We start from the raw sequence: 18,678 nt of genomic DNA on the forward strand, positions 1-18,678 counted from the left end.
AGAACAAACTCATTCTGATTGGGATGTCTGGGAGTCAGATCATCATCCAGGTCACCACTGAAAGTGTCCTCCACTCCAGGCTGCTGCCTTGACAGGCTCTTACCTACTTCCTGTCCCAGATACTCCCTGTCCTTGCTCCCCATCTTTTATAGGATCAGGGCAGCCAAGGCCTGGCAGAACCCCACCCTGAACAGTCACAATATTTGTAGCTACATCCCTTCTGGGGCCTGTGCTAGCTCCCCAGGGCTCTGCTGCCACCCTTGTTTATCTGGGCTCTTGCTGAAAATTAAAATCACTAAGAAGTTCAGGCTGTGGGTCTGTACCTTATTGGTATTGCATTTGCTTAGTGTACTTGAGTCACTGATTTCCTTCCTCTCCTTTAACAATTGGAGTTATGCTGTTCCAATAGTAAGCTCATCTTTTATGGTTCACTGCCTGAGGTGACAGATGAGGGAGAATGAATTCCTAACACATATTCTTTGGTGTTTTTGGCTTGCAGTGCCTGCATCTACCTACAGCCCATCCCCAGGAGCCAATTACAGTCCAACTCCCTATACCCCCTCACCTGCTCCTGCTTATACCCCCTCACCTGCACCCACCTATACCCCCTCACCTGCACCCACCTATACCCCTTCCCCTGCGCCAGCTTATACCCCCTCACCTGCCCCAAACTATAACCCTGCGCCATCGGCAGCCTACAGTGGGGGCCCTGCAGAGTCCACCAGCCGCCCACCCTGGGTGACCGATGACAGCTTCTCTCAGAAGTTTGCTCCTGGAAAGAGCACTACCTCTGTCAGTAAGCAGACCCTGCCCCGGGGGGCTCCAGCCTACAACCCAACAGGTCCACAGGTAACCCCTCTTGCCAGGGGCACCTTCCAGAGAGCTGAGCGCTTCCCAGCTAGCAGCCGGACTCCCCTCTGTGGCCACTGCAACAATGTCATCAGGTACAGGCTTCGGTATGGGAGGGGTAGCAGATGGGAGGACAGATACAGGCAAAAGGCCAGCCCCACAGGGCAGCCTCAGGTCTCTCTGGCTCAACTCTATGAGCTTTAACTTCCATACCTGTGTGACACCCACATCCCTGGGGAATCGGGAGGATTCCATGAGGTAAGTGGGTGAAGCTCCCAGCTTGGTGCCTGGTGCCAGGAGCTCCCCCTTGGGCTAAGGCTGGGTTCTGGGAATCTTCAGCCTTGTTGTCAGTAGGTTTATTGAAAGCTAGGTGACAGTGCTGGTTTTGACCCAGCTTTCCTATAGAGTTGCTTCTGGATCTTTCTACAGACAGTCCCATGCCTCTTATGGCTCTGATAGACACTTCACTGAAATTAAAGCAAGTAATGCCCCTTAGAAGTCAGGGGTCTCAGACCATGCTTGTTAAATGCAGTATGTCTGTGTATATATGTGGTATGTGCTTCCATATGTGAAAATCTTTAAGAAACAAGCAGAGGCCAGGTATGGTGGTGCACACCTTTGGTCCCCAGCACTAGGAAGGCAGAAGAAAGCGTGTCTCTGTAAGTTCAAAGTTAGGTACTTCTAAAAGCTAGTTCCAGGACAGCCAGGGCTAGAAAGTAAGATCCTGTCCCCAAAACAGAAACAAAATGAGGAGATAAGAATTAGAAAATACAGAACTGAAAAAAATTAGAACATGAGGTTTTCTGATAGTTCCAGTGTTCTGAATACCAATCAAAACTGAACCATCATGTTTGTAGTCTACTGCTTCCTGGCCCTATGACCTTGAATGAGTTCCTTGGCCTTCCCATGTCTCTGTGTTCTTTACTGATAATTAGGCATCATAATAGTTCCTCCTTCAAAGAATTGTTATGAGGATTAAATATATTAACAAATGTAAGTTTATTCTTGAAGGGTATCTAGCACGCAATAATTTAATAAAGGTTAGACACCATCATCATTGCTCTCAGAATAACCTGTGAAAAACTGAACTATGTGATTTTTACTCAGTCCTCTGTGGTAGATACTTAGATTGCTTCCAGGTTCTGTTTGTTAGGTTTTGAAATGTGTGTTCCTTTATGACAGAATCTCACTATGTAGCCCTGGCTATCCTGGAACTTACTGTGTAGACTTGAACTTAGAGATCTGCCTGCCAAGTGCTGGTGTGCATCCCCATGCCGCATTGTCTGGTTCTATTTATTGTTACTGACATGACAATAGACATCTTTCTGCATGGAGCTTCCTCAGAATTACATGTTATTTCATTAGAACAATCCTCAAAGTGGACATTACTCAGCAAATGTATGAATATTGTTGGGGGTTCTTAAAATATCTGGTTCTAATTTCTGGGGCTCATTTTAATGCTCTTCTCTGCCATGCCAGGGGCCCTTTTCTGGTAGCCATGGGCCGCTCTTGGCATCCAGAAGAGTTCAATTGTGCCTACTGCAAGAACTCCCTAGCAGATGTATGCTTCGTGGAGGAGCAAAACAATGTTTACTGTGAACGGTGCTACGAGCAGTTTTTTGCCCCGCTCTGTGCCAAGTGCAACACCAAGATCATGGGGGTAAGTGGGCAGCATCCCTCTCCTTTGACCCTTGTCTTTTCTTCAACTGGACTGACTTGCTCCCTTCCCCTTGCTCCCTTCCCCTAAGATTCTGTGATCCTATTAGAAACACTATCAACAAGTGGCTGATAACAGAGAAAACAAGTCCATTTCCATCCTAGAATGGAATTGGTTTGCCATTAACTACTGAACCAGGGAACTAATTAACTTAGGCAAGCAATGATATACACATATGCCACCAGCTTCGAATAGTGCTGGGGTTCTGAAAAGCAAGTTCTTGCTTCACAGCCTGACCTCACCGCTCATCTGCCTGTGGCCCTGACTCTCAGTGTCCTTTTGGCAAAGTGGCCCTAATAAGCAGGACCTCCCTTCTCCACCCTCCCCTGCCTTCCCCAGCATCTGCTTTGTGAAGCCCTTCTGCACCGTTCCTTAGGCTACTTGGACAGCAGCCAGACCTGGTGCAGAAGCCAAGTCTAGCTCCCTTTCTCCTGGGAAACTTTCTGTCCTGAACTCAGAGTCTTTCCTCCAGGAAGTGATGCATGCTCTGAGACAGACATGGCATACGACCTGCTTCGTCTGCGCAGCCTGCAAGAAACCCTTTGGAAACAGCCTCTTCCACATGGAGGATGGAGAGCCATACTGCGAGAAAGGTAGGCCTGTGAGACATGGTACAGATAGGATGCAATATGACACCATGCTGGAAGACCCTGTACCATGTCCCACCTGGGTTGACAGGCAGGCATAGAAAACCAAGTCGTGCCTCTGTCCACTCACATCCTACTGTAAGCGGGAAGACAGGGTCTTCTGTGTTTTCTTTCCTATGTGGTACTGTGAATCAAACTCAGGGCCTCACATAAGCTCCTGACTTTGCTTTTAATGGCTGAATCATGCTATTATACATTAGCTGAACTATTTCCCCTGCTCATTTGGTTCTAGCTTTTGGAGAAAAGGAGTGAGAATTACAATGCATTTATATACCAGTCTCTGCTCCCTTCCATGTTTCTAACATTTGAGTCACACATTGTTCCATAAACCTCTCAGGCTATGTTGACATGGAAACCTGGGTCTAGTGTGAAAAGGGCCTTGGCTCTAGATGTCATCCTAGGTTCTATTCCTGGCTCCACCCTGAGATGGCTTTGTAACCCTGAGTAAAGCTGCTAAACACATGCCTGGTAGAGCTGATTTGAGGATGGAAGCAGGGCAGGGCCAAGGCATGGGATGCTCAGTGCCCTTCCCTTCCTATGGTGGTGCTTTTCAGGCTTCCTTCAATATCTCTGTACCTTGAAGTGTAATATGCTATTGTAACATGTGGGGAGTTGAGGAGTCACAGACTAGCTGGCCTTTTAGCCCTGCCCCCTTCCTTCACAGCCTGCTTTTCTCAGGAAGCGTTCTGCCTAATAAGGGGAGCATAGACTTGAAGGCTAACACAGCAGCACCAGAAAATCAGATGAGGAAAAACAGGGATATCTATAGTAGGATCTGATGTCCTCACATTAAGTTGTACATGCAGACAGAACTCTCATATACATTAAATAAATACATCTTTAAAACATAGTATTAGTCATGTCTGTGCTATCAATTTTTAAAGGAGAGCCCCCAGATCATGCAAAATCAAGTTTAAAATAGAAAAGTCAATCTGTAAGCAAGACTAAAACTTCCAGAAGTAGATTAAAGCTGTTTTAAGAACAAATTTGTGAAAAAACAACAAGGGAAGGAATTACTATTTAATAAGGCTTGTTGAACCATTTTTGTTTGTTTTCTGTTCATCTTTTAACCATAAAACATATATTAAGTGTGTAGTGTATATCAGTTTCTGTGATATGTATCAGATGACTCAGTGTGTAAAGGTGCTTGCCATGAAAGCTTGGCTGCCTAAATTTGACTCTTGTAATCCACATGAAGTATAAGGAGAGAGCTAATCCCACAAAGTTGTCCTCTGACCTGCACACACACTCCATGGTACAAATCTTACAACTAAAATAGTAATAATAAACTTTAAAAATCTTGGGCTGGAGAGATGGCTCAGTGATCAAGAGCACTAGCTGTTCTTCCAGAGGTTCTGAGTTCAATTCCCAGCAACCACATGGCTGCTCACAACTGTCTAGTGATCCAGTGCCCTCTTCTAATGTGCAGTTGTACATGCAAACAAAACATCAATACACACAAAAATAAATAAATATTTAAAAGAATCTTAAGCAAAGCAATTAACATGGGGTGTCCTGTCATGGATATTCAAGAATGGTGGATGGATGGAAGATGGATGGGTCCTCTTCCTCCTTTAACCATTTATGAGGTCTTCTAAAATGAGAACCAACAGTCAATGTTATGCCAAATACTTCATATATTTCTTACTCTGGTCAATAGCGACAATTCCTTGAGTTTGGTGCTATAGTTTATAAATGGGAAGGCTGCAGTCCTAAGAAGCTGCCTCAGGGTTAAAGAATTCTTGAATAGAGCTGGACTTTGAACTACCTTTTCTTCCTTCACACTCCATGTTTATAACCTTGAAGACGTGCTGCCTTTCTGTGTGGTCTAAGACAATGAATGGCTATACTGCCCACAGGAGAGGAACAGAACACAGGAAGAAACTAGTTGTGGTAGAGCTGTGGAGAGACAAGTACATTTGGGAGCTGGGGAATGCAGGGAGGAATGAAGTATTCAAAGGGATTTGAACTCGTCTAGAGAAAATCTAGAAAATGTCTACAGTAGTCTGGTAGGATTGCTACACCTTGAGAAAGGAGCACAAGACTTGACAAGGCCTCTAGAGTGGGATTCTGGTCTTTATTACCTTGGGTCTCAATTTCTTCATCCACAAAACAAGACCAAAGTTAAAAAAATCCATCTCTGTGAGACACTGTGAAGATCAGATTCATTCATTTACTGATTCACTTGTGCACCGCAAATGTGATAAATTCACTGATGTACTGATTCACACCTGTGCTGAGTAATGACCACTGCCTAGAGGTTATGCTGGAAGTACAAAGAACAGTAAATAAGGCATGATTCTTGATGTTAAGTTTCTTGTAAGGAATGTCTCCTGCCTTAGTCCAACTTGTTCTAGGGTAACCAAATGTCTGAGAAAGGGGGATTTACAATGAACAGAAGTGTATTTGACTCATGCTTCTGAAAGCTGGGAAGTCCACAGTCAAGAGGCCACACTTGCTAAGGGCTGTCTTACATCATCCCATGTGGAAGGTGGAGGGGCAAAAGAGAGAGAAAGAAAACAGGCAGTGGGAGGCCAGGGTCATTTTTATGAGAACCCCACCCCTTCTGAACCTATTCCCTCAATAATAACACTAATTCATTCAAGAAACAGAGGCTATGTGATCTAACCGCCTCCCATTAGGCTCTACCTCCCAACACTATTGCTGGGAGGAGTATGCCTCCTACATGTGAACTCTGGAAAGCATGTCTTTGTGAAAGTTGTCAGTAGATTTTGAAGCACTATGAAGAGCATTTTGTAGTGTTATCTTCCCTCTTAGGGGATAAGGAGGACATAGCCCTGTAAAAATAGCTTAAATATTGTTTATGGTAGTAAAAATTTGTTGTCAGCATGAATGTTCAATGACAGAAGAATGGTCAAGCAAATGCCATTCTAAAATTAAGTACAGTCTTAAAGACGGACTGCAGAGATGGCTCAGTGGTTAAAACCACATGCAGTTCTTACAGAGAGTCCAAGTTCACTTACCAGCACCCATGTCAGACAGCTCACAATTGTCTTAACTCCAGTTCTTGGGGGACCCAACACCTTCTTATGGCATCTATGGGTATCTGCACTTACATTCATGTAACACCCCCCCACACACAAACATATAATTAACAATAAAAAATAAATCTTAAAGCAACAACAACAAAATCCTTAAAGAGTCTGGGCCTGGAAAGAGAATTCAGCATTTAAAAGCACAAACTGGCCAAGTTGTGGTGACATGTGCCTTTAATCCTAGCAATCAGGAGGTAGAGGGAGGTAGATCTTTGAGTTTGAGGCCAGCCTGGTCTATAGAGCAAGTTCCAGGACAGTCAGGGTTACACAGAGAAACCCTGTCTCAAAAAAGGGGGTGGAGGGAAGCACCCAGGTTCTGTTCCTAGTACCCACATAGTGTGCTTTAACAGCCTATAACTCCAGATCCATAGGATCCTCTGTAGACACCTGGACTCATGTGTACACGCATGAGTATAAAATAAAATAAAATCTGATAAAAAAAGACCCTCTTCCTTCCAAAATAAGCCTAGTGACTGGGCGATGAGGACAAATTTCTGTGTGGGGATTGACCTCTTCAGACTATCAGAGGGGACAGAGAGAAAAGAAACAATTGTCCTTTCAGAAGTTCATGACAATTCCAGAAAGAATTTTCAGATCAAACTAGCATAGGGTGGTAATTAAGTCCAAGTCTGAGTCTGCACAACATTGGTACAAATTACCAAAAGGGTGAAAAATAAAATCAATCATGTAAGTGAGTATTTTGTTTGTTAGATGACAAAGCCTACTCCCCCTAGCCCACTGATGTGTGTGTGTGGGGGGGGCTGTCTTGGTCTTGGGTCTATGTGGCAGATTGTTTTTTTTTTTTTTTTTTTTTTTTTTGCCTTTCTTTCTTTCATTCATCAAATCAGCATGTGATTTTCCTGTGGAAGCTGGCGATAAGTTTATTGAAGCCCTGGGACACACCTGGCATGACACCTGCTTCATTTGTGCGGTATGTTTCTAGCCTAGAGTTCCAACTATCTGAGCAGGGGATACAAGGGACAAAGTGCAGCCTAGTTGGCCAACCTCTTGACACACAAGGATACAACTGTGGCACTCTGGTGCCACAATGTTTCTTAAAGTTTGTCAATGCCATGTCTTGATATGTCATGGGAAAAGAAAGCTGTATTACCAATGACTATAGATCAATAGCAGAAAAGTACCCTAAGGTTTGGAGAACTGGCATGTTGTCTTACCAGCAAGAGGTGAGGGCAGCGAACAATGGCCTAGAGAAGCAGGTGGCTTCCCTAGGTTATATGCTGCTTTGGTTATGAAGTGGTGTGAAGAATTTACCAGGAACCCCAGTCCTCAGCTTATTGACTAGGCCTTTGAAAAGCTGAGATAAGGTTTCTCTCAGTAGAACCTTTAGAAATCAGGCTGAGTATCACTTTCCTTTCTTAAGTGGTCCTGTTCTTGATGTACAGCAGCTGGCAGATAAGCCTGAGATTAACTATTAACTGTGTGGAGTTAGCTGAATCAGCAGGGTATCTGCCTAGGAGACTGGCCTTCCCTTTAGAGGGCTTTCAGCTGAGATGAGATTGTGAAACTCTGCTACCACTATTTAGACTTGAGTTGGAAACAGGAAATGCTCATCCCTAATAAATCTCTGTAATGTCAGTCTGACAGGCTTAACTTTGTTTAGGAAAATGAATGAACTATTGGTATTTTAAGGACCAGAGTTACTCAAGATAAATGTGGGGTATGTATGAGAAAACTGTTCTGTTTAGGGCTGGGGATGTAGCTCAGTTGGTAGACTCTTTACCTAACATGCATGAAGCCCCAGGTTCAATCTTAGGCTTCATATAAACCAAATGGTGGTAGCATACACGTATAATCTCAGCACTTGGGAAATGGAGGCGGGAGGATCAGAAGTTCAAGGTCATTCTGGGTCATTCAAGGTCATTCTCAAGGCCAAATTTGAGTATAGGAAGCCCTGTCTGTAAGGTTTCGGGCATTATGCTGGCCTGCCCCATCAACTGGCAGAATGTCCAGGTGCAAAGGACCCCTTTAAAAGAAAGACCTCCGCCCACTTACCCTCACTTTCTGCTCTCTCTTTCCTGCTCTTTCCACTCTTTCTTTCCCAATCTCTTTCTCTTTTTCCCGCTGTCCCCCTGGGGCAGACAGGACTTTTCCTGTCTCCCTCTTCTCTTCTGTCCTCTCTCTGTCTCTGTGTCTCTTTACCTCTTTTCTCTTTCCTTCCTGCCTTCCCTCCCCTTACTAATAAAACTTCTCACTTAAGCTCTGTCTGCCTAGTATGTTTGTCCTCTGCCTCAGTCACACTTGCCTGCCATGTAATTCACCAAGGTCCCCCAAGCAAGGTTCACCACACTTTATCATAACTCTGTAGATAGATAGATAGATAGATAGATAGATAGATAGATAGATAGATAGCCTGAATAATCCTTTAGGGACTTAGGATGGAGGACAATCCTAGTCATCAAGTTCACTGCCATATGTTCTGAGTTCTGTACTAAACTGTATATTAATTTCCTAAGGTATAATAATAGGCATAGCAGAAATATATTATCTCATAGTTCAGCAGGACAGAAACCAAAACTCAAAGTGCTGACAGACAGCCACACTCTCTCCTACCCCTGGTTGCTAGCCATCTTTTCATCCCCTGGTTAGTTTAAGTGTTCTAGTCTTTGCTTCTGTTGTGACAGTTCACCCCCACCCCGGTGTGTGTGTGTGTGTGTGTGTGTGTGTGTGTGTGTGTGTGTGTGTGTGTGTTTGTGTGTGTTTATATCTCTAGCCAAGACTGGCCTTGAACTCCATAGCTGAGGATGATCTTGAATTTCGTTGTTGTTTTTCACAGGGTCTCACTACTAGCCCGGGCTGTCCTGAAAGTCACTATGTAACCCAGGCTGTCCTGGAACACACACAGACCTGCCTTCCTTTGCCTCTCAAGTGCTGGAATTAAGCCTCATGACTTTGAGCTTCTGATCATCCTGTCTCTACCTCCCAAGTTGTATCTATATTTTTACACGTTTTCTTGTCTGTGTATACATAACTGTTTCCACAGGCTATGTTTCCACATAACTGTCTCCTCTCTTACAAGGCTACAAGTCTTACTGGAGTGAAGAGCAAAGGCTGCCTTCCTCCAGTATGACTTTTTTTTCTGAGATAGGATTTCTCTGTGTAGCTCTGGCTGTCCTGGAATTCACTCTTTAGACCAAGCTAGCCCTGAACTCAGAGATCCACCTGCCTCTGCCTCCTGAGTGCTGGGATCTCTGTCTATAAATTTTAAGGCACAGAATTCAAATCCTTACCACTTCTAACATTCTTTGAACAGATTGTTTAGTTGCTTTTAAAAGTTCCTTAAATAGGTCAGGGCTTCTCCCCAAAAGGGACCTTGTGTAACTATCTGCCGGTAGGATGGCCTCCCGCATAGCTGGGGCTCAGCCAGGTGGAGCATAGAAGACTTGACTCTTTCAAGCCTCAGCTTGCTTGACTGATTACAAACTTGAATACCCAGTGTCTAGAAGAATCCAAGAGACTTGGAGAAGGTCCAGGAAGAGGCACAGAGGCTGAAGAGAAAGGGGGCTGTGCTGCATTGCAGAGGGAATCATGGCAGAGGTCATCAAGGGGCTAAAATAGAAGTTCTAGAATAGAAGCAGGAAGAAGTAAAGTTTAGGGTAGAGCAAAGTTTGGAGAATAAAGACCAGCCAAGGGTGAGAGACCCAGAGCAATGCCTAGCTGATTTGCCAAAAGAAGCTGGGGCGATCTTGTCCCTTGGAAAGTGACATGGGTATCGTCGAGTCTTCCTCTTGAGCCAGCCCTACGTGGTCCTCACTGTTCTGTGAAGACAGTGAAGTAGAACACAGTTCTAGTATTTGGAAAGAAACCTTTAGGTTCGAAAACTTTAAGGCCTGTCTCCTCCCTCCCTCCCTTCTTCAGTGCTAAGGGTTGACCCTGAACTCTATGTGTCAGACAAGTGATCTGCCATTTATTAAATTCAGAAATCAGACTTTCCTCCTCCTTCTCTTCATCCTCCTCCCTTTCCTCCTTCTCTCCATCCTCATCCCCTTCCTCCTTCTTCTCAAGGGTCTCCTTTCGTTTTACATTTCCAAATCACTTCCTTGTTTGTCTATTATGTAGTCCAGGATAGGCTTAAGTTCCTAATAGCCTCTTGAGCTCTGGGTGTACAAGCATGCACCATCAACCCTGGCTGTAAATCCCTTTGTTTTTGTTTGCAATAAGGTCTCACTACATAGCTTTGGCTGAACTTGAAGTAATCCTCCTGTCTCAGTCTCCTAAGTGATGAAATTACAAATTTGTGCCACAATATGCCCCGATTCCAAATTGTTTTTAATAAGCATATGTCTTCATATGATGGTTCTTGACCTGCATGCAACACAATAATAATTAAAAAACAAAACAAATCAACCAACCAGCCAACCAAGCCAACCAATAAGAAAGATTCAGACTAGCTCTTTTGTGGTCACACCGTTTCTTTATCAGTTAAATCAGGGGATATAGAACATTGTTAATTTTTTTTTTTAAGATAAGGTCTTATGTATCTCAGACTGGTCTCTTGAACTCAGTATTTACCAAAGATCACATGGGGCTTCTAGTGGCCCATGGAAGCTAATAAATTGAAATAAACTGAAAAATTACCTACTTCCCAGCCTCTACCTCCCAAGGAAAGGCTGGAATTATAAGTGTGCACTATCCAGCCTCCTGGTTCATCCACACTCATATATATGTATATGTGTATGTGTATGTGTATGTGTATGTGTATGTGTATGTGTATGTGTATGTGTATGTGTATGTATATGTATATGTATGTATGTGTGTGTACAAATATAAGATATATATGCAATACAATATATGTCTATATATACACAAATACACACATGCACACACACGGGCATGCAAATTCATATATCTGCAGAAGCAAAAGGAGGAGTCAGAGCTTCTTGAGCTGGTATTATAGGCGGTTGTGAGCTGCCTGATGTGGGTGCTAGGAACCATACTCTGGTTCTCTGCAAGAGCAGGGAACACTCTTAACTGATGAGACATCTCTCTATCTCCAACATATTTTTTGTAAACTTTATTATTATGAAGGTGTATTTTTAGTAATTTTAAAACTGTATTAGTAATGTGTTGAGTATCTGTGTATGAATGATGTGTATGAGTGAGTGAGTGTAGGACCTCTGGTGCCATAGCCTGAGTGTGGAAATCAGAGGAAGACTGTCAATCAATTCTCTCCTTCTGCGTCCACATGGATTACAGGGGTTGAACTCAGGTGCTCAGACTTGCCTAGAAGTGCTCTTAACTCACTCGAGAGGAATTCAGTTTGCAAAATATTCCTGGAATTTGGGAGTAAGAGTCTCCTAAAGCAAGACTCCATCCACCTTTATGGAATCTAGAATCTTAACAGAAAAATGAGCTAACAGGAGTAATTTGGGGGCCTCCCAAATCCAAAGCATGGAAAATAAAGGCTAGAAGGCTAAGGTGGGGGTAAGCTTCCAATACATGGGCCCTTAGGGGACAAACCACCTCCAAATCCTAGCACCTGGTTGCATTCAGCATCTCTGTAACTTCCTGGGTGTTCCCAGGTAATTTTTCAATCAGTTGGCTTCCATGAACCACTAGAAGCCCATATAATCCAAGTATAACTTCCTCGACTGGGCTATCGTGATGTCCCTTTCCAACCTTTGTTGAATTAAAGGGACAACTCAGGGGGAAATTGTCTCCACTCTATGACTACCTGTATATAAGGACTCATCTTAGTTTCTTTCCTACTGCTAGGATAAACTATTCTGATAAAACAACTCAATAGAGAAAAGGTTTTATTTTATCTCATGATACAGTCCATCATGGTGGGGAAATCAAGGCAGCAGGTGTTGGAAGCAGATGGTCTTAGTCAGAAGAGAGCAATGAATGCATGCTTGCTGCTGTTGCTCAGCTCACTTTCTCCATTTTATTCACTCTGAGGTAACCTACCTAGGGAATGGTTTCACCCACAATTAAGATGGGTCTTCCTACATCACTTAATATAATCAAGACAACCCCTCACAGGTGACCCTAGATTCTGTCACATTGACAACAGGCTTATTTTGAGGCCAGGATCTAGATACAGCTTCCAATTCTGCTCCCCAGTAGGGATGCTCAGTGCCCTATGTAATGGAGCCCATCCCAGCCAGCATGACTTCCAAGACAACGCTCAGCATGTTAGCGTTTTGCCCACTTGGGTTCTGGTCCACATGTTGGTAACCCAACACCTCAGACAACCTCTGTGCAAAGCCAGGAGCTCAGAACCATTTCAAATAAACACAGCCTATTTTGCTGTGGAATTCAGAAACAAGTACCATGGAACTGGGTTCTTACAGCCCTGGACATGATTCCCAGCTGTACAGTTTACTAGGTCTGTGACTTAAGTAAGATATTTGGGCTCTCTGAGTCCCAGTTTTTGAATTGTGAATTTAAATGAGGCCATCTCACTGGAACCACAGTGACCTCAGCAAAGATGGATTCATCCCCTTCTTTCCAGAATGTCTCCATCCTCAAACTACTCTCATTTATCTTTATCATGGGGACATATAACTTTGATTTTTACATATAACATTTTCCTGAATGCACTTTTCCATGTTTGATTGGTGTTTTCCCCATGGTTGTACCAAGTTTCCCTTTTTTTTTTTTTTTCGGCCACCAAACATGACACAGAGACTTCTTATTAGTTATGAATGCTCCACCTTAGCTTATGCTAGTTTCTGGCTAGGTTTTATAAGTTAATCTTTTTCTCTTCATCTACTTTTTGCTTCAGGGCTTTTTACATTTTCTTTCTGTATGTCCTATTCTGTCTAACTGGCTGACTGGCTCCAGGCTTTTCTTCTTTTCTTTTCTTTCTGGCCTATCCCTCTTCTGCTTAGCTATTGGCCGTTCAGCTTTTTATTAGACCAATCAGGTGCCTTGGACAGGCAAAATGAAACAGCAACACATCTTTACATAGTTAAACAAATGCAGCATAAACAAATGTAATACACCCCTTTACACAAGTAATATTCCACAACATAAACAAACGTAACACATCTTTGCCTAAAGTAATATTCCATACCACATGGTAGAATTCCATTGGAAGTTGTATCACAAAAATGTATACAATTACTTTATTCTGAAAGAAATTTCATTAGTATGTCCCTCGTATTACATAATAATTACCTTTGGGCACTGCTCATTTTTTAATTGGGTACTTCTTTTCTTTAATTTTTTTTTGCCTACCCTCATAAAAATATTAAGGGTGACAAGACATTGAGGGTTTTTGTCTGATCTATTTTGTTATGTTAATAGGTATGGTATCTCTGAGAGATCTTCATTTCCCCTCTGAATTATTTAGTGAGAACAATCTTTGATATTTTCTTAGTTTACTAATAGAATTTACTGAAATGGTTAATCCTTTCTGTGGGAATTGTTAACTTGTACTGATTCCGTATATACTTTGGATAGTGCTGCAACTTTGCATGGCTTGAAGATTGCCCTAACTGGGGCATCAGAATGAAGAAACAACAGATACATACATGCACAGAAAAGCTAGGATTGGGTGGGTCATGTTCTCTGATAGAGAGGCACCATCAGCAGCTTGGAAACTAAGTTTATTTTATACATCTGAATTGAGGAGGCCAGGTTATTACATACAGCTAAATAAGGAGACAGGTTTAGCTGGTATCTATAGGGTAACAGTCCCAGGCTATAAACATCCTGGAAAAGAAAGCTGTGGTCCACATTTCTTACATGTCTTAGTTGGGGTTTCTTTTTTTGTGACGAGACACCATGACCACAGCCACTCTTTTTTTTTCTCCCCCCCCCTTTTTTTATTATTAATTCAAGTTAGGGAACAGGCTTGTTTCACATGTAAGTCCCCTCTCCCTCTCCCTCCCCTCACCTCTATCCCTCCTTCTCCACCTCCAACCTACCCCCCACCCCATCCACCCACCACTCCCTTGGCAGGTTAGGGCCCCCAACAGGGGCTCCACAAAGTCCACCAAATCTTCCTGTGCTGGACCTAGGCCCCTCCCCATGTGTCCAGAGACAGAGCGCATCCCTTCACGTGGGATGGGCTCTCAAAGTCCCCCCCACACACCAGGGAAAAACGCCAGTCCACCTCCGGAGGCTCCCCGGAGTGCAGGGGACCACAGCCACTCTTATACAGGAAAATATTTAATTGGGGTGACTTACAGTTCAAAGACTTAGTCTCTTATCATCATAGTATGAAACATGGAAGCACACAGGCAGACACAATGCTGGAGGCGTAGTTGAGAGTTCTACATCTGGATCAGCAGGCAGTAGGAAGAGAGAGTGAGCCACTAGGCCTGGCTTGAGCATCTGAAACCCCAAAGCCCACCCCTAGTGATACATTTTCTCCGACAAGGCCACACCTATTCCATCAAGCCCATACCTCCTAATAATGTCACTCCCTATGGACTTACAGGGCCATTTTCATTCAAACCATTACAATCAACATCTGCACACAGACCAGGAAATACTTTGTCATTTCCCTGAGTCTGATCAAGGGAAGTCTTTACTATTCCTATTGGTCTGAGGCATTGGGGTCCTTTATTTGCCTCTGCTCATGTCAACAATATATATTCACTCAGGACTTCATCTGTTCCCCATAGCATAGCATGAATTAGACATTTTTATCACATACATATTTTCTATTTCACTAGATTTAATTAATTTGAGTCCATGCTTTTCAGACATCTTTATCTTGCTTTGGTATTTATTTATATATTTATAGACAGAGTTTCTAGCAGCTAAAATGACCTTGACCTTTTTGAAAAACTCTCTCATGCTACCACATCCTTAGCATTAGGATTATAGATATGCTCATCAAACCTGGTCACGTGATTCTGGGGACCAAAGCCAGGGCTTTATGTATGATTGCCAAGCAACTGGCTACATCCTCAATTCCCTGGAAGTCTTCATGTTATATGGTTCAACCTACACATTCTGTTTAGTCATTAAGACTTTGTAGCGGGGCGTGGGGGGGGGAACAGGCTGCTTCTTCTCTTAGCTAGGTCCAACAGTGCATTTTTCTAAACAGGTGACTTCTTCCCCCATAGGATCTCTCTATATAGCCCTTCTACATCAGCCTCCCAAGTGTTGGGATTAGGAGCATGCCTGCCATGCTGTGCTAGTCTGAAATCTTTTGCTCATGTTCTCCCTGCTGCAAGATCCCATCTTACACCACTCTGTTTTCCCTCCCAGGTCTGCCATGTGAATCTGGAGGGGCAGCCATTCTACTCCAAGAAAGACAAACCACTGTGCAAGAAGCATGCGCATGCCATCAACGTGTAGGGCCCCAGAGTAGCTGATGTGGGCCAGGCCCAGGCTGCTCCTGCTATGACAATGAAGGAGTCAAAGAAGCTGATGTTTCTTCTGGGGGGGAGAGGGGGATGAGAGAAATGATTGAGCCTTTTGAAGTCTAATTTTAGTCTTTTCTTGTACACACAGATTGTGCATTTTCATAGTTCAGACTAGAAGCCAAAAGAAGTTTCTAAACCCAGATAGTAATTAATTCATGGCTGGTACTGCACTTCAGACATTTGAGAAAAAATTCCAAGAAATCAAAAGTTAAAAACAAAAAGCAATGCTTAAAAATGATACACTTCCCCAGCCATCACTATCATCCGTGTAGGGACAGTGCTCAGGGCAGTTATGGAGAATCCAAAGCACATAGCAGAGTTCTGGAGAACTCCTTGGCAAACACAATGATGTGCCAAACAGTATTTGCTGTGGGGTTATTTTTAGAGCCGGCACTGAGAGCTCCTTAGCTAAGACCCATTGGGCCTTCTTCACCAAAAAAGGAAGAGTCGTTCCATCAGCATCACAGAGTTTCCTGTGCACATCAGACTTAGATGTTGAACAAACTTGAAACCTGTAAGGGGAGCCCAGACGTCTGAAGCATTGTCGGGCCACTACTGAGCAAATGGAGAGGCTCCTGAAAGGTCTTTGGCTAGTGCCACAGACAACCGAGAAAAGATGAGCTCTCTCTACATCTCCCCCTTTTAGTCTGGAACATTTAATGTCTCTGGAAAGCTTTTCTCCTTTTTGAATTGTCATGGGAAAGTGAAATTGGATTTCTCCCGTTTTGCTTTACAATGTGTCAGAAGAGGTTTGCAAAGGACTCTGGGTCTGGTTTAGCCTTTGTTTTGCTTGAAGAGGGTCCTGAGCATGACTGTTCTGTGCATGTATTTCACCCTCACCCATCACTGCTCATGTTGTGGGTGGGGGGTGAAATATGTCTTGCTCATCCCCACCGTCAGACAGACTCAGTGGAAAGAAAAGAGAGATGGCATCAAACACAGGATGGTAGAACAGGCTCTCATGCCCAACTGTGCATGGGGAGAGGAATTTGCTTTCTGCCAACCTCAGCATGGGCTGCAGGATGCCCATCTTCAGGGCCCACCATCCTCTTAGCTTGTTCCTTTAAATGAAGCATGCCAATTATGTAATCTTTCTGACTGCTGCAAGGAGGGGAAAGGGTACATTTGCCATTTGGGCCAATATTTTGAAAATAGCTGAGTGGATTTAGAATATTTATTGAAATAGACCTGGCCCTCAGAGTCCTTTACAGATATGAAGCTATGTAGAAGTTGAGAAAGTGGCTTCCTTTTTGGGTCTGGAGATGGCAAGCTCACTTTTCCTTCTAGGAAGCACTGTTAGGAAGGATGTTCACGGGAGGGTGGAAATGGCATTAAAGCAGGCTGTGTGCTCTGTGTGTTTCTCACGGGAGCACTGTGTTTAGGCACTCTACCGACTCACTGTCCCCATCTCTTTTTTCCTGTTTTGGATTTTTTTTTTTTGTCTTTGCACATTTGAAGTGCTTTATAGGAATGCATTCAAACTCTTTCTTTTGAGAACTAAGGCTTCCAGGCGACTGTCATCCTACTTAAGGGTCTCTCCCAGTCAGACATAGCCTATCAGGAAGCCCATGGTTTTTCTAAGTATGGAATCACCAGTCCCCTCCGGGCAACACAGAGGAATGTCAGAACTGGGCTCCTACCAAACAGCCCTTCTTTACTTTTGATGCAAAGCTCCAGGCTGAGCAAATTCTGCTGGACAGCCTGGAGATTGGTTCAGAGATACAGAACAGGGCCTTGTGCAGCCTGTTGTTTTTGGAAAGTTCAAATATACAGGGACAAGGAGCTTGCTGACTAAACAGAAAGGTTCTAAGCAGTTGAATTTTCAAAACAGTATCTACTAAATGATCAGGAACTGGTCTTGAGGAAGGGAAATAAAAATCCCAACCATTATGTTTCCCAAATCTCTTTTTAAAGTTTTTTTATGCATACACACAGACACCACTCCTGTGTAATTTGTCATTTTCTGTAGGCTCTTTAAGAAGAAAAGCAAAATATCCCAAAGGAAAGCATCACTATCATGCTATATTAAGTAGTTGTTTTTTTTAGTATTTAATAGCCATGTATATTCATGAAGGACTCTTATTTCTCAAAAACAATTTCAGGGACTAAGTGTAATCCAGTGGTACAGAATTTTCCAAGCATTCAGGATGCTCTAGCTTCAGTCCCCAGTACTGCCAAAAACCAATTTAAAGGTAGCAGGAAAAGGAGCTAGTTTCAAGAATGGTACACAGGGCAAACCTGTATAGTGGTATGATTAAGGCTGTGTGGCATTTGGGTTAATATCATGGTTTTCCTGTGACAACAAACAGTTTTTACTGGTTCACAGAAGTACAGTTTGTCTTGTCTTCTTATGGTTGGCATAAATATAATGTAGTGATAAACACTCACCTTTTACAATAGAATGACTTGTATTGGCAGTGTTTGTGTTACCAATCTAGTCTTTTTAATGTGAACTTTTCAACCAAAGTATTCTTGCTTCAGGTCTGTTTCCTTTCTTTTTGGTAAGTTTTCTGAAGTGGAATATAATGTGTTAGAGGAGTACACAAAACTACTTTGCATGTTTTTCTTTCTTGTCTTTCTTTTATTTTCTTTTTGGAGGGTCTGTGTAGATTCTTTTTAGCAAAATAAAATTCAGAAAAAGATGCACAAATGCTAATTTTTATTCTATGAAAAGTTCTTTCATTTGCCATTAAAAAAAAAAAAACTGACATCCAGATGGCCATACTTTTCTGTAAAAGTATGAGACAAAAGTTTCCTGTGACTAAGAAACACTGTTTGCTTGGCTTGTTGCACAACAGAAACTTCATCATTTTATTTAATCAAAATTGTATGACTAACACAATTTATTTTCGAGACTGGGTTTCTCTGTGTAGCTTTGGAGCCTATCCTAGCACTCGATCTGTAGACCAGGCTGATCTTGAACTCACAGAGATCCGCCTGCCTCTGCCTCCCAAGTGGTGGGATTAAAGGTGTGTACCACCCAACCATAAATGTTTTATATAGAAAAGGAATTAATAAGCTGAAGAACAGGCCTAGTGTTGTGTTTTTCCAAAGGTGCTTTT

At 43.0% G+C, this 18,678-nt stretch overlaps 1 protein-coding gene across 1 annotated transcript in view; it reads left to right on the forward strand.

The window, feature by feature from the left end:
- Positions 1-18,205, forward strand: part of Ldb3 (LIM domain binding 3) — a 62,612-nt gene extending 44,407 nt beyond the window's left edge. Inside the window, exons 11-15 of the mRNA XM_035453067.1 lie at positions 500-944; positions 2,329-2,509; positions 3,039-3,159; positions 7,118-7,200; positions 15,459-18,205. Of these exons, the coding sequence (XP_035308958.1) occupies positions 500-944; positions 2,329-2,509; positions 3,039-3,159; positions 7,118-7,200; positions 15,459-15,548 (920 nt within the window). The 3' untranslated portion in view covers positions 15,549-18,205. The remainder of the gene's footprint in view (positions 1-499; positions 945-2,328; positions 2,510-3,038; positions 3,160-7,117; positions 7,201-15,458) is intronic.
- The last annotated feature ends 473 nt before the right edge of the window (positions 18,206-18,678 follow it).

Source organism: Cricetulus griseus, assembly GCF_003668045.3.
Source record: "Cricetulus griseus strain 17A/GY chromosome 1 unlocalized genomic scaffold, alternate assembly CriGri-PICRH-1.0 chr1_1, whole genome shotgun sequence".
Taxonomy (NCBI): Eukaryota; Metazoa; Chordata; class Mammalia; order Rodentia; family Cricetidae; genus Cricetulus; species Cricetulus griseus.